Source organism: Sparus aurata, chromosome 14, assembly GCF_900880675.1.
Source record: "Sparus aurata chromosome 14, fSpaAur1.1, whole genome shotgun sequence".
NCBI lineage: Eukaryota > Metazoa > Chordata > Actinopteri > Spariformes > Sparidae > Sparus > Sparus aurata.
In genome coordinates, this window is record NC_044200.1 from 9,358,179 (window position 1) to 9,376,381 (window position 18,203).

The window sequence follows — 18,203 nt, forward strand, 5'->3', positions numbered from 1 at the left end:
GGAGGAGAGCCACGGAGCCATTTTGTACTCATTTTAAACTCAGTGTGGGTTAACGCAGCCGCTGCGCGCCGTGGATACACCGACACTATGGATACCGAGCGCCTTTTCCCACGTTAAAACTTCACGATGAGGGATAAAAGCAAAACGCGGTGCTGGGAGAGGGAGAGTTAATGCTTTTCTGGCGGACTTTCGGCGAAGTTGACTGGGATTTGGCAGGTTTAACAGCATGGATCTGTCGATGTGTTGGATTTGGGTCTGTGTCCTGTTCGGCGTGCCGCTTGCGGGATGTTTGGAGATGCACCTTTCGGAGGCTTTACAGCCCGGGACCGTTTTGGCAAACCTGTCCCTCGGCCCTGGCTGGACTTATAAACTTGACAGGACTTTATCCGCTCAATCCATTCAGAGCTTTTTCCAAGTGGAGAGGCACGATGGAGTTATCCGTCTGAACCACAAAGTTCAGTGTGCGCACACGCCGAGGAACCCAGCTCCTGTTTACTTCAGGACAGGTTCCTCCACATCTGGGGACGTTGTCCTGACACAGTTCAATGTGTTTGTGCACGGCCAGGACTGCTTTATTAAATACAGGAGAAAGAAGGCGTCAGGTGAGCCAGACATTCACATTAAACACCTTTCAAAACTGGAGGCAACTTCCTGCTTACCCGCAGGTACGCTGCTTTTGAATGTGACAGAACTTTTGCCTGCCTTTACGCGGAGCGCCAACTTCTTGGACAGCGTGTGTGTTGGAGAAGAGTTGATCGCGGTGTTCAGACGTGGGGATTTGTTCCTGGCCAGTGACTTATGTGTTGAGCGCGGAGGAGAGCCCGAGGTGAGTTTGCAGTGCGCGCTGCAGAGCTCTCCGGGCGGCAGGCTCTCCGTGCAGCTCAGCCTGACGCTTGTAAAAGTGCCCAAACATCACAGATCCCTCTCAGAAACACAGAGAAAGTCTGGCATGTTGATCCGCAGGGGTAAGCGGCAGGTGAACGCGGCTCCCCAGTTCCAGCTCCCGAACTATCAGGTGTCTGTGCCCGAGAACGAGCCCGCGGGCACGCGGGTTATCACCCTGAAAGCCACTGACCCGGATGATGGAGAGGCAGGGAGTCTGGAGTACAGCATGGAGGCTCTGTTTGACAGCAGGTCCAATGACTTCTTCGACATCGACTCTCAGACAGGGAGCATCACCACCGTCCAGTCACTAGACAGAGAAGTCAAAGACACACATGTTTTCAAAGTCACCGTGTCTGACAACGGCTCCCCCAGAAGAGTTGCCACCTCTTACCTCACTGTCACTGTGAGCGACACCAACGACCACAGCCCCGTGTTTGAGCAAACTGAATATCGCGTGAACATCCGGGAGAATGTAGAAGTCGGGTTTGAAGTGATGACAATCCGAGCCACAGATGGTGACGCGCCCTCCAACGCCAACATGATTTATAAGATTGTGAACGGCGATGGAGTGAATTCTGTGTTCGAAATCGACTCCCGGAACGGCCTGGTGAGGATCAGAGAGCGCCCTGACAGGGAGACCCGGGCCAAGTACCAGCTGATTGTTGAGGCTAACGACCAGGGCAAAGACCCGGGTCCCCGCAGTGCCACCGCCACGGTCCACATCTCTGTGGAGGATGAGAATGACAACTACCCACAGTTCAGTGAGAAGAGGTACGTTGTGCAGGTTCCAGAGAACGTCGCGGTCAACACCCAGGTCATCCAGGTGGAAGCAACGGACAGAGACGAGGGCAACAACGCCAAAGTCCATTACAGCATCATCAGTGGAAATGTTAAAGGACAGTTCTACATTCACTCCCCCACCGGTGTGATCGATGTCATCAATCCTCTGGATTATGAGATTATTCGGGAGTATAATTTGCGGATTAAAGCTCAGGACGGTGGCAGGCCTCCTCTGATAAACGGCACAGGGATGGTGGTGGTGCAAGTGGTGGACGTGAACGACAACTCCCCCATGTTTGTCAGCACACCTTTCCAGGCTACTGTGTTGGAAAATGTTGCGATTGGTTACTCCGTGATCCACATTCAAGCAATCGACGGCGATTCAGGAGAAAATGCTCGTTTGGAATACCGTTTGACCGACACAACGCCGGGGTTTCCTTTCACCATCAACAACAGCACAGGCTGGATTACAGTGAGCGAGGAGCTCGACAGGGAGACCACTGACTTCTACACCTTCGGCGTGCAGGCGAGAGACAACGGGATACCTGTGATGTCCTCCTCAGCCAGCGTCAGCATCACGGTGCTTGACGTGAATGACAACGTACCGACGTTTACGGAGAAGACCTACTCGCTGAAGATCAATGAAGACGCTGTTGTTGGGACCAGTGTGCTGACGATGACGGCCGTGGATAGGGACGTTAACAGTGTGGTGACCTATCAGATCTCCAGTGGCAACACCAGGAACCGCTTTGCCATCACGAGCCAGAGCGGAGGCGGCCTGATCACCTTAGCCCTCCCTTTGGACTACAAGCAGGAGCGCCAGTACGTCCTGACGGTCACTGCCAGTGATGGAACGCGCTATGACACTGCTCAGGTGTTCATCAACGTAACGGACGCCAACACACACCGGCCCGTCTTCCAAAGTGCCAACTACCAGGTGATGCTAAGTGAAGAGAAACCGGTGGGCTCCACTGTGGTGGTGATCAGTGCGTCGGACGAGGACACGGGAGAAAATGCTCGCATCACATACGTGATGGAGGATAATGTCCCACAGTTTAAAATCGACCCGGATTCTGGTGCCATCACCACGCAAATGGAGATTGATTATGAAGACCAAGCCTCCTACACGTTAGCCATCATCGCCAGGGACAATGGCATTCCTCAGAAATCTGATACCACCTACGTGGAGATAATCATCCTCGATGCCAATGATAACGCTCCTCAGTTTCTTCGGGATATGTACCAGGGGACTGTATTTGAAGACGCACCTCTCTACACTAGCGTTCTCCAGATCTCTGCCTCGGATAGAGATTCTGGCTCTAACGGCAGGGTGAGCTATACATTTCAGGGTGGTGATGACGGAGAGGGGGACTTCATCATAGAGACTTACTCTGGCATCATCAGAACAGCACGCAAACTGGACCGCGAGAATGTACCCGTGTACAACCTTAAGGCCTTTGCTGTCGACAGGGGGGTTCCGCCGCTGAAAGTAGCCGTTCCCATTCACGTGGTGGTCCAAGACATAAACGACAATGCGCCGGTGTTTGAGAAGGATGAGCTGTTCTACGACGTGGAGGAGAACAGCTCGGTGGGGTCCGTCGTGGCCCAGATCACCGCCACCGACCCTGACGAGGGCACCAACGCTCAGATCATGTACCAGATCGTGGAAGGGAATATTCCAGAGGTTTTCCAGCTCGACATATTTAACGGCGACCTCACCGCCCTCACAGACCTGGATTACGAGACTAAAACAGAGTACGTGATTGTGGTCCAGGCCACGTCGGCGCCACTGGTGAGTCGGGCCACTGTGCACATCCGCCTCGTGGACATGAACGACAACACGCCGGTGCTGCAGAACTTTGAGATCATTTTCAACAACTACATCACCAACAAGTCCAACAGCTTTCCGTCAGGGATAATAGGAAAGGTACCAGCTCATGACCCGGATGTGTCGGATAAGCTACGGTACAAGTTCGAATCTGGGAATGAGCTCAATCTGCTGCTGCTGAACGAGGACACGGGGGATCTGAGGCTGAGCAGGGACCTGGACAACGACAGGCCCCTGGAAGCGCCCATGACCATTTCCGTCACAGGTAAGAAAATCATCTAAAAATACTCCTTTCATCCCTTTCAGGTTGCTTCTCTTTGAGGAAATTCTGACCTTTCATGACAGTTACATGTGTCAGCACATGCACACGAGGTGAAACATGAGTTAAAGACCAGAGATTTGAGTCACCAGGTGCGACGTATCCTCGCGCTGCTGAGTCAGTGCAGAGCTGAACAGAGACTGAGAGCAGGTTTGCATGGTGGTGTTGACTGTGTGTTCAGTAGCTGTTTGCTGCAGGCGCTCTGCGGGATCCGGTTGTGCTGCTTTTGTGCCATTTGGGTGATAAATGTATTGTGCGTAAGTGGTCGGGTGAGGTGAAAAAAAGGTGCTATTAGAAGGGCACCCACATAACCAGGCTTGCTTTGTTGTTGCAGATATGTGGGTTTCTGTCATGAGTAGGAACACACACATGGTTTCCTTCGAGCATATAGAGTCTAGACCGCACTCTTTGAAGTGCGGCGGCTGAAGGTTGTTTCTGTAGGTGATCGAACATCTTGTGGCAAGATGTCTCACAGGATCTCACCAGAGTACCTTTGCACAAGTTCTCTCCACAAGCTCACACTTGGAACTGCTTCGATTTTTGGATGAAAGAGAAGTTTTTCAGATCCAAGGTTTTGTTTTTTTGGGAGGAGACTGCCGAAAGGACGAAAAACGCAGGTTTCGATCTCGGTGCTTGGGCGTTACATATTACAAGGTCATGCACAAAGAATTTGCTCCAAGTTGCCTTTCTTTTTTTTTCTCTTTTCCGCGACAGAAGCAGACTTTGTTCTTTCAAGTTAAAGATTAGACAAATGCAAACACTTGGACATTCACACCTAAATTGGCAGGGAACAGGCTACTCTGGAGGCAAGCGCGCGCGCGCACACACACACACACACACACACATACAAACACACATACAAACACACACACTTTGCAAGAAAGCGCTGTGACATTAATCAGGCAGTTGGGCAAGCAGGATAAATCTAATACGCTGACAGAGTAACTACCCTGTCACCTATTGACAGCTGGTTGCTCAACCTTCTCTCTTTCTTTCTTTTCCTCTTTTTTCTCTTTTTCTTAGTCTTCTCTCCCTCTCCCCATCCTGCTCTCTCTGTTGGTTGATCTCCTGAAGCACATTAAGCCTTGAAATGGGCAAACAGCCCGACGCAGCCAGATTTTTTTCAGCTGGCCCTCACTCTGTGTCACCCTATCGCCTCCCCGAGCTATGAAATGCCGGCGTATCACACATACTGAGGGAATATTAATGAGCTGCTATGAACCAGGCTTCACCGGGGCAAGACAGCATTCCCAGTCCATCAATCTAATCATGGTTGTGGTTTTGTGAACTGCGAGCTCTGGAGCATAATGCTCGTAACTTTTTGCGTGCGAGCTTTGATCAGTTCATTTCGGGGGCATTTCTTCCTCTTTTTTGATTGATAGGATAATGAAGTAGCTCTTTAGCTGCACTTAAACTTGTGATTGTCACAAGTTAATGTTACACACTGTGGTTCAGCAGCTTTCCCCAGATGTTTCTCCTCTTTTTTCTTTTTGCTGAAGGACTTGTGCCTTGTCTTTGTCCCGGACCAAAGGCAGACCGTCACCTTATCTAAGTGCTTTATTGCCGTTATAGATGACCTGCAGAGCATCTGAGGAGGCAGCGGCCGACCACAATGGTTAACAGCCGCCATTTATCGCTGCGGCATTCGTGTTTGTCAATAACAGCTGACAGCTCTTGCGGTATCCCTGACAACGGTGACCTGATGATGGTCCCAAAGGGGACTGGACTTCACTTTATTACTTGTAGTCATGTGCACACACTAATATAAGTAAGCATGTGTTCATGCACAATTAAACAGATGAACAAAGTCCAACCCCCTCTTCTTTTAGAGGTCCGCACTGATGTCAAGTGTTAGGTAACCATTGCGGCCGATGTCTTGACCTTTTGACCCCGGGCTCTTGGGAGAGGAAGGCCTGAGGGGATTGGTGAGCTAATAGGACCTTTACAAGCACAAGACACAAGACTCTGATTGTGTCTCGCCCCTGAATTCAGTCTTTCTCCCATCCTGGTTTCCCGTATTCTCTTTTGGAGTATTTAGTTTTATTCTGTGGCTTTTTGTTTTGACCTTTTCTCTGTCACTTTCTTGTTTAGTGGTCACAATGAGCCCACAAAGTTCCAAAACCCCAGGATCACGTGTCTCAGTAATTCTTGCATTGTGAAGCTACCTCTCTATTAGTGTGATTGGCATACTCTGTCCATGATCGATGTGATCGAGCTGAACTGCATTAGCTCTGTCTTGCCTGTTTTACTTGACTGCTATGCCTGATCGATCGAACAAAGGACTGTCGATATATCACAGTGGGTATTGATCTGTCTTGGCTGTAGAGGACCCACAACAAAACAGAGATGAAGACGTGCCATCTGTCTCAAAGAGAGACGCATTTTCTTCCTTACTTCCTCCCAGTCGGGGCTCTTCTTTAAACCTGTGCTCGGGGTGTACGGGTGCTTCCACAGTGGCCAACAGAAGGCCTGAGAATGTTTCTTCAGCCCTCTGCTGAAACACAAGAGTGCCCTGATAACTCTCCTGAGATACACTCGCTTAACACACTCTGCTAGACACAACACTGTTCCATCTGTCCTCGTTCTCTCTCCTTCTGTACTCTGTGTGTGTGACCGCTGCGCCCTGGTTCCACAGCTAAGGGCTCGGTGTTGTCATTGTAAGAGCTCTCAACCTAGCTTGTCAAATTTCACTTGAACCTTTGGGGTTGCCACTCTGTTCTCCCTTTAAAGATGTGTATCTGTCAATTTCTGACTGTCACAAAGGCTGAGTCGTGCAGCATTTCAGCGTAATGCACCTTTATCCCTGCTCCCTTCGCTGAGCCTCGGCGTCTACTGACTGGTCTGTGATTTCTTGCAAATCAAAGCATGCCTGCAGTGGTTCGCTGGAAACATTTCAATCACAGTTTTCACCAATTTGTCACACTAGTTAGTACATAATAAGACTCTCAGCTGGTTTATTTCCAGAACTGACAGTCAGGCCAGCCATCTTAAGCCAAGATTTGCCAGCATTTGGCTGGCTCGTGTTGTTAAAAGTGCCTCGGCTGTCAGCAATCAAGGTAATTAGTCATTTCCTAAAAGTAGCATGGAAAGGAATGCTTGATTTGAACCACACATGATTAGGCTTTTGCCCGTTGGGAGAGACAGAAGTTTAAATCGATCTCAAGGAGCCAATCTGAGCCGACGCAGTTCACGGCTGAACACTGATCGAGCATTCCGTTGTCAAAGTGATGTTTTGGCTGCAAAACAGGGACAATATGTGACGCGTGACAGGGAAGAAGTGTGTGCCTCCTCCATTCATCCTGGGGCGCTGTTTGTTTGCGATGTGTCAGGCACGGGTGGCATTGGTTGGCCCTCGCTGGCAACTGACTGAGCTTTTAGAAATGAAAATGAAATGAAATTCTGTGTAACTGTGTGTCTCCGTATTTCCTCTTTGAATGACAAATACAAACTATTGTCTCCTTGTAGAGGTATCTCATGTCCCCCTCGTCATCCGTAGTCTGTGTGATGTGTTCGAGTGCAGCTTGCTGGCCAAGACTCGGGTGGCGAAAGGCGACACGACAATTAACTTTAATCGCCGCTCGTCTTTGATGCCGCTTTGGGCAGGAAGGGCATTGATCGGTCAGGTTACTGTCACTTTTTCTCGCTTATCCGTTCATGTGGCCACCGTTCTCTCCATTCGCTTCCTGATATGCAAAAGACATTACCTAATGTGCGCTGGATTTTTTTTTTTTTTTTTTTTCTCCAGGCAACCTCTACCTGCTTGCACAGACTAGCTATAGGTGGAGTTGTGTGATATCATTCAATGATGCGGCGTGGCAAATGTTACTTAAACGATTAGAAATGATTGATGCTAAATCGTCTTTTTCCACCCTGGCTCTGATCTTTCTCCTTACCTTGTGCGAGTGGGACGGCATGCAGCTACACGCAAACACACACACACACACACACACACACACACACCCGCCTCCCTCCCCCCCTCTCCCTGTCCTTCCTCGCCTTTCCCCCATGGGGCTTTCGCTGAGCTTCCATGCCTTTGCTCTGGCTCTTATAATCCCGTTGGAGGAGTTGCATAGCTCAGCTTTTTAACATTTCTCTTCTCGTCCGCCCGCCCCCTTCTATCACACACTTTCTCTTTCTTTCTCCCGCTTCTCTCCCCCCTCTCTCAATATACATGATTAGATTTTCTGCTGTGACACGCGAAGCTCAGCGTTTGTGCTTATTTTATCAGATCAAATCCAATCTTCGGATGAACTCGCTGAACTTCCACAATAGACGGGCCGCTTCAGAACATTCCCGTGAAAACCACCACTCCATCATTTATATGGAAAGAAACACGAGATGTCCTTTTATCATGCGGCGCAATTAGACTTGCGCAACACTCGGTAGACTGTAGGGCGGGATCTGGATTAATTTTGTGGCTTTTTCATTCATTCTCTTGTGCGAGGAGGCTAAGAAATGGTCCTCTGTTCTGTCGTCCTTGGCATTCTTTTGGTTTCTAATCATTATTTGGTCGTGAAATATTGCTTCACAGGGGAGACGGGAACGCATATTGGGAAAGACAAATCACCCGTCGTGTGAGTCAAGGGGCAGCCATCTTCCTGTCAGGCTTCTGTTCCCGCTTTCCCGTATTTTTCCAGGCCGTGCGTGTCTGACAGGAGAAACGTGACTCCTCTCTTTGAGTACAGGTGTGTCGGTGACGCACAGACGGCGGTGACCCCTCACCCCTGAGATCAAAGCGGGACACGGGCCTTTTAAACACACACTCAGTGGTGAGAAATGACCCTGTACTCGTCTACACATGACTTCTGACCTCTCGACGTGATGGATGGGGGGAGACGGCGGGAGCCCGAGGAATAACCTGCATAGCCCGGAGATGTCAGTGCGAGCTTTATTAAGGCGGCTGGTATCAGATGAGCAACCTCACCACCAGGCAACAGAGTCTGAGGTCTGCACAGACGGAGCCTGTGTGCCTCAGTCCTGTCTGCAGCAGCTCATATGTTTTTTTTCGTGCAGTATGTGTTCGAGATACGCTGCCATTCCCAGGCTTGGCACTCTCAGTAACTGATATTAGGAGATCCCATTCATTCCTAAGATATCTCACACTCCTGGCTTTAAACTCTCCCTCCCCACCAGATTCCTCCCTCCTCCTCCTCCTATTCCTCCTCCTCCTCCTATCTCACTGTTCTTTCCTCTCACCTTCGGTTTCATTGTCTCCCCTCTCGTCTTCCTTTGTCTCACTGTGCTTTTCTTAAGAGTGCGCCCGTTGCGTGACCATGTGCCTGAAGAGTGTTGCCTCTCCTGGCACGTGGCCGTCGAGGCTAAATTTGTCTTGAGTGGTCATAGAAACTTATTAGATTACTGTCCTTTAGGGTTTCTCTATCTGTCTGCATGCCTGTCTGCCAGCATGTGCCCCTCTTGTCAGTCTGCCCGTCCACATTTTTATGTGTGCTAGAGTTGCAGTACACTGGTTTGACAGGTATACAGCAGTATGAAACTTAATGATTATCACATTATTTAGTTTGCTTCTCTATAGTATTGAATACTACTGTCATTCCCATTCACAAGAAAGTGACATTCCCATCAGATACACATTGTTTATTAGTGCTAGTCAGCAACAGTTAGCATGCTAACATGAGAAACCAAGATGGTCAACGTGGTAAACCTAATGCAGAAAGTATTTACTGCAGAAGTCTGATGTACTCACCATATGCACATTGGCTAGCTTATATCCGTCACCAGTCAATAAATAGGCATTAATGGCAGATGTTAGATATTAGATGTTCAGTCTTTTTCTCTTGTGGTCAGTCATGTTGCGTACCACCTCATTTTGGTCCCCAGTCAAACCCAATGGAAAGGTCTTATGGTGCATTGATTAACAGTCATTAAATGTTGCCTTTTTGGTAATTCAATCTTTAAAAAAAAGTATTTGTAGCCTAACTTTTGCATTTTAAACACAAAAGTTGGCCTTTTTTCCAAAAGAAGAAATTGTGAAGAGGCTTGTCTGCAAAATGTACTTGTCCCAGTTTTTGTCCATCTGCAAAATGTTTGCGGCACCTCCTGTATTAGCACTGAAAAACTTAATTGAATGACATGATCCTCTTTTGTCCTGAGGCAGGGTAGAGAGGACGATCCTGTGCAGGTGTAATAACAGTGTTCACGTCTCCATGTCTCTGTCTGTGTGTCCGATGAGCAGGAAAGAAATCCCATTCGTGCTTAATCTTGCACATCCACACTGGGCTGTAATGTTTGGCTCTGTGTGTGTGTGTGTGTGTGTGTGTGTGTGCCTCCAGGCTGGAGGCAAGAGTTTGAAGTGTAAATACCAGTGGATCAGGACCGGTCACTGTTTGACTCCACTGATGTCTGAACACTCAATTACAGGCTAGAAAGACAAGTAATGTTTAGGGACCCAAGGCTACCTGCTGATGCCGTCACCGCTCCCTTTAACTTTTCACAACAAAATGACTTTAGTGACTGGGAAGATGCTAGAAGAAGTTTTTTTTATGATCCTTTATTCCAAGAAAAATATGGTTATTTTCACATCCATTTTGTTTGGCTTTGTCTGCGTCTTCCAAATTCATCCACCTTTTGTTACTTGAGCTGAGATGAGGGTATTCAGAGGAGGTTTTAAGGTTGATCTTACATGGTTGCTAATGGTTGCTTTACACATGTGATCGATAATTGTATTTTCAATATGTGTAGATGTGCTGTTAACTGACAGCATCCTACTGCCGCCCAGATGATCCACACCCCCCTGACAGGCAGGGTTATCTCACGTTTACATGCTGCAGGACAGTGATTTCACCACTCAGACTCCCAACAGGTTTTGGGTGGTGATGCAGGCGGTGGCGGTGGTGGTGGAGGGGTCGTATTTGATTGTAACCCGACACACCTCTCCCGGTCTTTCTCATTCTCTCTCACTCAGACGACACAATACTCGCCTTTGTCTCACCGGCCGAGGAGGCAGGGAGAGCATCGCGGCTCGCCGACGGCTCACGAGTGTGACATTACATGCGTCATGATGTGCGATGACCAGCTGCAGGAATGTTAAGTGGTGCTGGGGTGGGGGCAGGGGGGGCGTGTGTGTATATACAGTTTCTCGCCAGAGTGAATGACATGTGACAGTGAAGAGGAAGGTGGCAAAAGAAGAGGAGAAGGAGGAGATGATAAGGGGGATAATAACTGGAGCCTCCCTCCACTTGTTGCCTGTGGCTCATGTCTGCTTTTGTGGGATGTATTTTAGGGTTCCTGTAGGAACCTGCAAGAAGCCTAAAGATGCATTAGTAACAATGACAGGAGACATCATCTTTTTGTTCCTGATAGTCTGGTTTATGTGTGTCTAAGCGTTTGGATTTGTCTCCATTGTTGTGTCCTCGCTCTTACAGGCCTCTCCGGTGCCAAGTTATGGCAACAGTCTCGTGTGAATGACGTGACATTTACTTGTTGTCACAGCAACACTTACAAATTTAGATTTGACCCTTCAAACGCCGGTCATGTGTAGGTTGCATGCCGTGAGGTCAGATTTTTTCGTTTACTGATATACTGTTTCTACTCATGGTGAACATGGGAACTTAACTCATGTGACTCCATTCAACTATGGATCTTTCACGACAAATTGTGGCATTACATAACTCCTTCAGCTGAATGTATGCAACCTTAGTTTTAGAATATATTTTTTTTTAGGTAACTTTAAGAGCACAGTTTGGTCTTTAGCTGCACTGTTGACCTTTTAACTCTTAGAAAGAAATCAAATTTTACTGAGTTGTCCAGGCTTGTTTTCAATCTAGCCGCCAAATTTTTGATCATCAGAGTCCCTGCAGTGATGAACAGCTTCCACGAGGAGTCGATGCCAGCTAACTATTAAAAAACAAACACTAAGGTGTCTTTTAACTAAAATCTTAAATCTTACACTAATGTTAAAGGGGCAATATGTAAGAATTGGCCATGTGTCGAATCAGTTCTCAAAATGAACAGATGGCATCATATTAACAGAATAACCGCTAATTGTTTCCAACTGCTGTTGTTGCTGCAATTAGCTGGTTGGCTCATTTAGCCATGCAGTTAGTGGTCCAGACTGTGAGCTTGGAGCTCTGGGGGAGTGTTGATGCTTGCGCTGCTTGCATAGGAGCTCTGGATTGAGACAGGACAAACTTGCTGGTTAGCATGCTAAAGTGCTAACTTCAGTAAACAACTCTTCAACATAATACATAGACCCCACAATGTCAAAACTGTAACTTCTTTATGTTCTGTTGATAACTGTAGTTGATTTTTTTTAAGTCAACTATAATTTTAACATGTACCTTTTAAAGAATAGTTTTTTTTTACGCTTTGGTTTTTGGCAGAACCAGGCTAGCCGTTGAAAACTGTTTTTGGTCTTCATGTTATGCTAAGCTAACCATCTGCTTTAGCATACAATTGTGAGAGTCGTGTCAATCCTCTGATGAAACTTTTGGCAAGAAGAGCATGTCCCACAGTGTGAACTTTTCTTTTGAGACGGAAGACATTTTAGCTAAAATTAGCCTTTGTTTGAGTGTGTATCTTGTTATATTATGGGTTTAAATATCGACTTGCATCCATTTTAAAGTTTAAAAACGTCGCTGTTGGCAGCATCCTCTGCTCCCTATGGCCTAATCCGGTCCTATGTCACTACTCCCATCACGCACCGTAACTTCATATCTTTCCCGTTACGAAGGATCAACCCTTGCTCCCTGTGTAATAGTCCTTTATGCAAAGCTCTGGGCTACGATCCTCACAGCTATTAAGACTTGGCACTGGCACTGACAATGCAGATGAAATGTCAAACGGCTTAAATGGATTCAGTTCACTGGCACAAACAGACCAATATCTGTTCAACGGTGAAGTCTGTTGCGTAATCCCGAGCTAAACAAAAAGGTTCCCTTCTGCGGAAACCCTTTTCATAGAGGTATCCTTAATTGAACTGTGGTGGCAGATAAGATACTGGGTCATGATCACTCATATGAGGAGATTTTGGAACATCCTTTGCAGTCCCAGCTGAGCTCTAACATTCAGCTTGAGCCTGATAATGACCAATGTTGGATGCAACCTTTTTGTAGGCTTTTAAGAACACATCCAAAAATGAGAATAATAAGTGTCAAGCCCAGGATGATCATAATGGTAAAAGGATGGTCCAGGGGGGCGGGGGCAACCTAGACTACAGGTATATAAGCTGTAAGATCAGCGAGAGTTCTCAGTTCACCCCGGGGTGGCTCATGTATGCGTGTTCTGTGTTTGTGAAAAAACACCTTTTGGACTGAACACCTGCTGTTTCACCTCTGATTTGAGACTCCAACTGTGAGTGTGACCAACTACAGACCAACATAGCTTTTGAAACAAATAATGGCCCTTTGTGATCGTGAAAATACATTTTTAATAGACTTGACAAGCTTTTTTAGGCACAGTTCTGATCAAAACATTTCTGTTAACACCTTTCTTGAAACCTGACACCATCTATAATTGCCCTTTTATAAGAACTCCTTGATTGGGGCTTGAACCCCTGTGAGTGCTGAAGTTTGCCTCCGCAGAGGTGTCAGTTTTAGTCATTTCCCCATCAGCCAGGGAAGGAGCTGGTGACAGGTATAATCTTGACAGTTAATAGCTTGTGTGTGGGAACTTGTTGATGCACGCTTAGCTCCCAAACTGTTGTCCCTTTGTTTCTCACTGCCTGTCAGGCAGCACTTGACTTCCCCCCGAAATGTTATCTTTTCGATTACCTCGCTATCGTGCACAGGTTACAGGTGGTGTTGATGCATCTATAGTTTCCTGCTATAGAAGTGGCTGGCAGCATGATAGACAGCCCATGCTAGCAGTCTAATTTCAAAGCCTTTAATTATACACTGGCTAGTTTTCCTACCTGAGGACTGAGTGGAAACAACCCCTCCTCACCAGGTAAATTGCTGTGTACCCTCCAGATTTTTAGAGTGACGGTAATTTTAGCGTACAGCTTATTTTAAGACTGGAATAGCCCATTAACCATGAGATGGATTGCCATGACATTTTGTAAAGTCATTCATGTTCCCCTGATTCAGTCTACTTTGGTGATCCCCTGACATTTCAGGAACAACATTAGATTTGTTTAGTACTTGAATGCTCGAGCTGGATCTGGCCAGGCTGGATCTGGCGTGTTGACCAGCAGGGAAACTCCTGGATAGATTTCGGTCTTGATCATGACAAATATGACTTACACATTATAGAGTATATATATTGAGTATGTGTTTTGACTTTCGTGACTCTGTTCCCAGGGAGGATAAACATTTCTCCTTCTGAAGAGGTCAACTCTAGAGAGATTTAATATCTCGCTCAGGGGCACTTCAGTAGCCTGGATGGTTACCGGATTTAAACCCTGAAGTGAGGAAAACGAGATTTTTGCGAATACCCCCATAGCAACGTTTTTTTTTTTCTGTCTGTCAGTCAGACACAACCGCTGTCATCGCGGGTGTCACCTTACGACCCCCTGACAAGCTTCTGCTCTGCTCTGACAGCAGCTTTCTTTTGTCAGGTTTAAGGGTAAATGCATGTGCACAAAGTGAGCGCCTGTGTATGCATCAACACATAAACATAAGAGCGCCACAGCGTTAGGAGGGCGAAGCGCTCGCCACACCCTGGGTCACACTTGGCTCCTACAGGCGGAGCGGCTTAGGCCTCTGTAAGCATTTCAAAGGAAGAGACTAAGACGTGCGGATTGAAGCTTTGTGTGTTTTCTCCGACGCTCCAGGCCTCTTCTTTTAGCAGAGAGGCAGAGACGGATACGTGGATGCAGACAGAGGGAGCTCCGAGGTGTATTGGGTTTGCTCTACCTTTTGATAGGGTGTCAAGGCGCTTCTTTCAACTGAAACGTCCTCCTGTTACATTTTGGACGGGGAAACTCAAACACGCACAGAGACTCATCCATAACCCATGTATAAGCACGCATTTGCAAACCGCACATGCACGCGACAGTTACAGTCGCACACCATCCGCGGAGCTCGCAGTGGCCGACCTTCTTCCCCTGGAGTGTTAAGGCCAAGTTTCACACAAAGATCCCTTCCACCTTTTATACGGCACACACAAAAAAAAAGTGCCTCACCCCTCACAAAATGTCTTCAGTTACACGTGTATCAAAGTAGAGGCGACTTTATTAACAGTTTGGTTAGATGTTTTTAACGTGTGTGTGTGTATACTGGTCCAGCACATTGAGTTGATACCAGGCAACACTTTCTTTTAACCTCCCCATTAATCACCTATATGCCAACATATAATAAGTTGTTTGTAACACATTATGATGTAAGTATAAGCAGCTAAAATGACAGTTTAAGTGTCTATTAATACAATAATAATTCCTCCTATGAAGACGATAAAGCATCCATTTATTGATGGTAGTACATACATCTGTTATTATATCTTATTTATATATCTTATACGTTCTTGTATCTGCTATAAGCTACATTATCATGTTTTATAAACCATGTATGAAAGGAGAAGTTCATCCAAAAACAAAAAGTCAGTCATTATATATTCATCCCCATGACAATAGAAGGTGAGGGGGAGTTTCGTGGTCCACATAAAACATTTTGGAGCCTCACAGCAAGACAGCGTTGTAGCATTCACTTTCACAACTGAAGTAAATGGGGACTTGTTTTAAAAACAGAAATAAACAACTTAGAAAATATAATAGAATAGCTCCATACAGCTCGTCCAGCATAATCTAAGTCTCAGGAAACCCAGAGATCCCAAATTGATTAGAAAAGATGTTATTGACACCCTCAATCCACAATTGAGCTCATTTACTACAAACGGGACGCGTGCTAGTGCTATTAGCTTGGCAGCTACAGTGAAGATTTTGGCTTAAGACGGGTGATGAATAATGTCCTTTCAAATCAATTTGGGAACTTGGAGGTTCTGGGGATTCAGATCAGACGAGCTATATGGAGCCATTTTATGCCTTTTTTTTTTGCAGACTATGAAATTTCCCCTGACTTTCCATCAAGTTTCATTTTTGGGTGGACATACCCTTTAAATGTTTTTATAACGCTTATGAATGCTAAATAGCGGGTATTGGCTTTAGATCAAGACTTGGAAATAGCATTAGCAACGTGATTCTCGGACATGGAAAAAAACATTTGAGAGCGTCTAAAAAAGGAAGTTGTTTTGATCCACATAAATCCAAATGATCCCGCCCGTCTTCCTGTCTTCGCTAAATGTAATTAATTTGGAAAGTGGGGCATTTGTGTTGTTGTATCTTCGACAAAGAAAAAGTTCTTTGAGACGCTCGGCTGCACTCCTGACACCTCCATTATGGGCCAGAACCGGGACCCACAATGCCTCTCTGTGTCCCAGCTCATCCCATGTGATGTTGGAAAATGACATACGTGCTGCTGTCTACCTTCAGCGGCGCCTTATCAAATTACACACTGGGTTAACGTTGAGGAGCTGTTTGCGAGAAGTGTGTGTGTGCGTGAGGTAGCGTGTATAGAGTGTGTGGTACCTATGCTGATTAAAAAAAAAATGCCGCTGAATCAAGTGGATGCCGAGAATCAGCTCCTAAAGTCTCCTCAGTGATAGAAGGTGTAAGAAGGAGACTTTGTGATCGGGAGTAGAAAACTAAAGACTAAAGATGCAACTGCTCTGCCTAAGCAACTGAACTTCCGTGACCTCCACTTGTTCGGCTCCCTCTCACTCAAAGTGTCGATACAGATGCACTACAGCAAAGTGGGATGTCGGCTAATGCGACTTCCGCTTGCGCTTGTGCGTTACAAGGCCGTTTGCCAGCTCCTAATCCTCCCTGAATGCTGTTAGACACTGATAGCAGGGCTTCACTGTCCGACCACAGACGGTCCTGACAGCACACTGACAGGCTGCTGGGCGGGCGCCCCACACTCTGCTCAAGATCCTCTAAAATGCCGCTAGAATCGATTCCCATGTTGTTTTAGCTGCGTCGATAATGTAGCCATTAGGTTCTTAACAGCCTCTTACGCTGTTTTAATGCCCGTGCATGAACTGTGTTTGCCACAAAGTGCAATCAGGCAAGACAGGCCGAAGTCATTTTAAGATCAGAGATGTGAATTTATTGCAGTGACTGGTCGGGCTCAGTAATATCTGCGGTATTTCTTTCTCACACCCTTTCTTTTTATCAAGCAAGCTGAGCCTCTGTTCAGCGTCTGCTGTCCGTCAGGGACGAAGAAATGACCTGATGAGGCAGCGCAGGTTCAGGGGCCGTGACCTCTGAATGTGGTCACTTCACCTCTGGCCCCCCAGACAAAGTAAAGGGCTCAGTGGCTCTAAACACAGGTCTTATCTGAGTAAACCTCCACTTACCGCAGGGTCGTCTGGACTGTCACTCTGTCTTACCTCCTGTGGGTTGCAGATAATGTTCCTCTTTCGCGGGAAACACGGGAAGAGACAGAAGCCCCTTCTTTTCAGGTGGAGAATAAGTAACATGGGTGGTTTCATGTGTCTTCTCACCCAGACATGAGTATTGAAATGATGGTTATTGTTTCAAGCTAAGCAACAATGCTCGCATGATGTTTTGACACCTGTTGTGCATGAGAGGTGGTGGTACTATTGATGCGATACGATACGATACGAAGTGATACGATACGAAGCGATACGATACGAAGCGATACGATACGATATGATATGATACGATACGATACAACTTTATTGATATTGGAGAGCAGTTGTAAGTTAAAAAGTTAAAGGTGTTATTTGTAGAATACGTCCAGAATTCGGTTTAGTTAAGTTAGCTCCAAAAATATTGTCTGGATTTAGGATTTTTTTAGCCTGTGTTGTGGGTATGTATTTGGTTTATGTTGAGTTTGATTAAACTGTGCTTTACCAGAAGTTAACAAGGCAGTTTAGCATCTCAGTTCGGAAAAGTAGAGAAACTTGAATTCCGACAGTGTACGGTTGTATTTAGCGAGTAAAAAAGGAGTAGGAGTATTTCAGTTCTTGCTATTTTGATAATTAATGATGCTAACAGCTAGCATATATCTCCCAGTTGAAGCTACGGGTGCTATCGGACTATCGCTTTTTGCCAGTCCTCACCGTGGCTAGCTGGTTAGCATGCTAACTTATGTAAGCATCTCTGCAAACACAACACACAGACGTCTTTGACATGATCTGTTCACGCTTTTGTTTCTCCACATTGATAATGTTGGTTCTTTTCGAAAACTAAAATTCTGACACTTTTGTAAAAAATGCCCGTTTAAATGACATGAAGGAGGAAAAGATTTAGACTTGACTAAAGCAGACTTGCAGTGCTCATGGATTACAGATTTTAAATTCCAGCGGCACAGAAACAATTAATGGTTAGACAAAGATAATGATTTACGCATCAGGATAACGATTCACAGGCTCATGTCTCTCTCTCTCTGTCGGAATGAGGAAATTCATGTTCAG

At 46.4% G+C, this 18,203-nt stretch overlaps 1 protein-coding gene across 8 annotated transcripts in view; it reads left to right on the forward strand.

Moving 5' to 3' along the window:
• Positions 1–18,203, forward strand: part of celsr1a (cadherin EGF LAG seven-pass G-type receptor 1a) — a 96,563-nt gene continuing 78,360 nt past the window's right edge. For all 8 annotated transcript variants that reach the window (XM_030440396.1, XM_030440398.1, XM_030440401.1 and 5 more), the window contains exon 1: positions 1–3,758. In XM_030440396.1, coding sequence (XP_030296256.1) covers positions 227–3,758 — 3,532 coding nt within the window. In that variant the 5' untranslated portion in view covers positions 1–226. The remainder of the gene's footprint in view (positions 3,759–18,203) is intronic.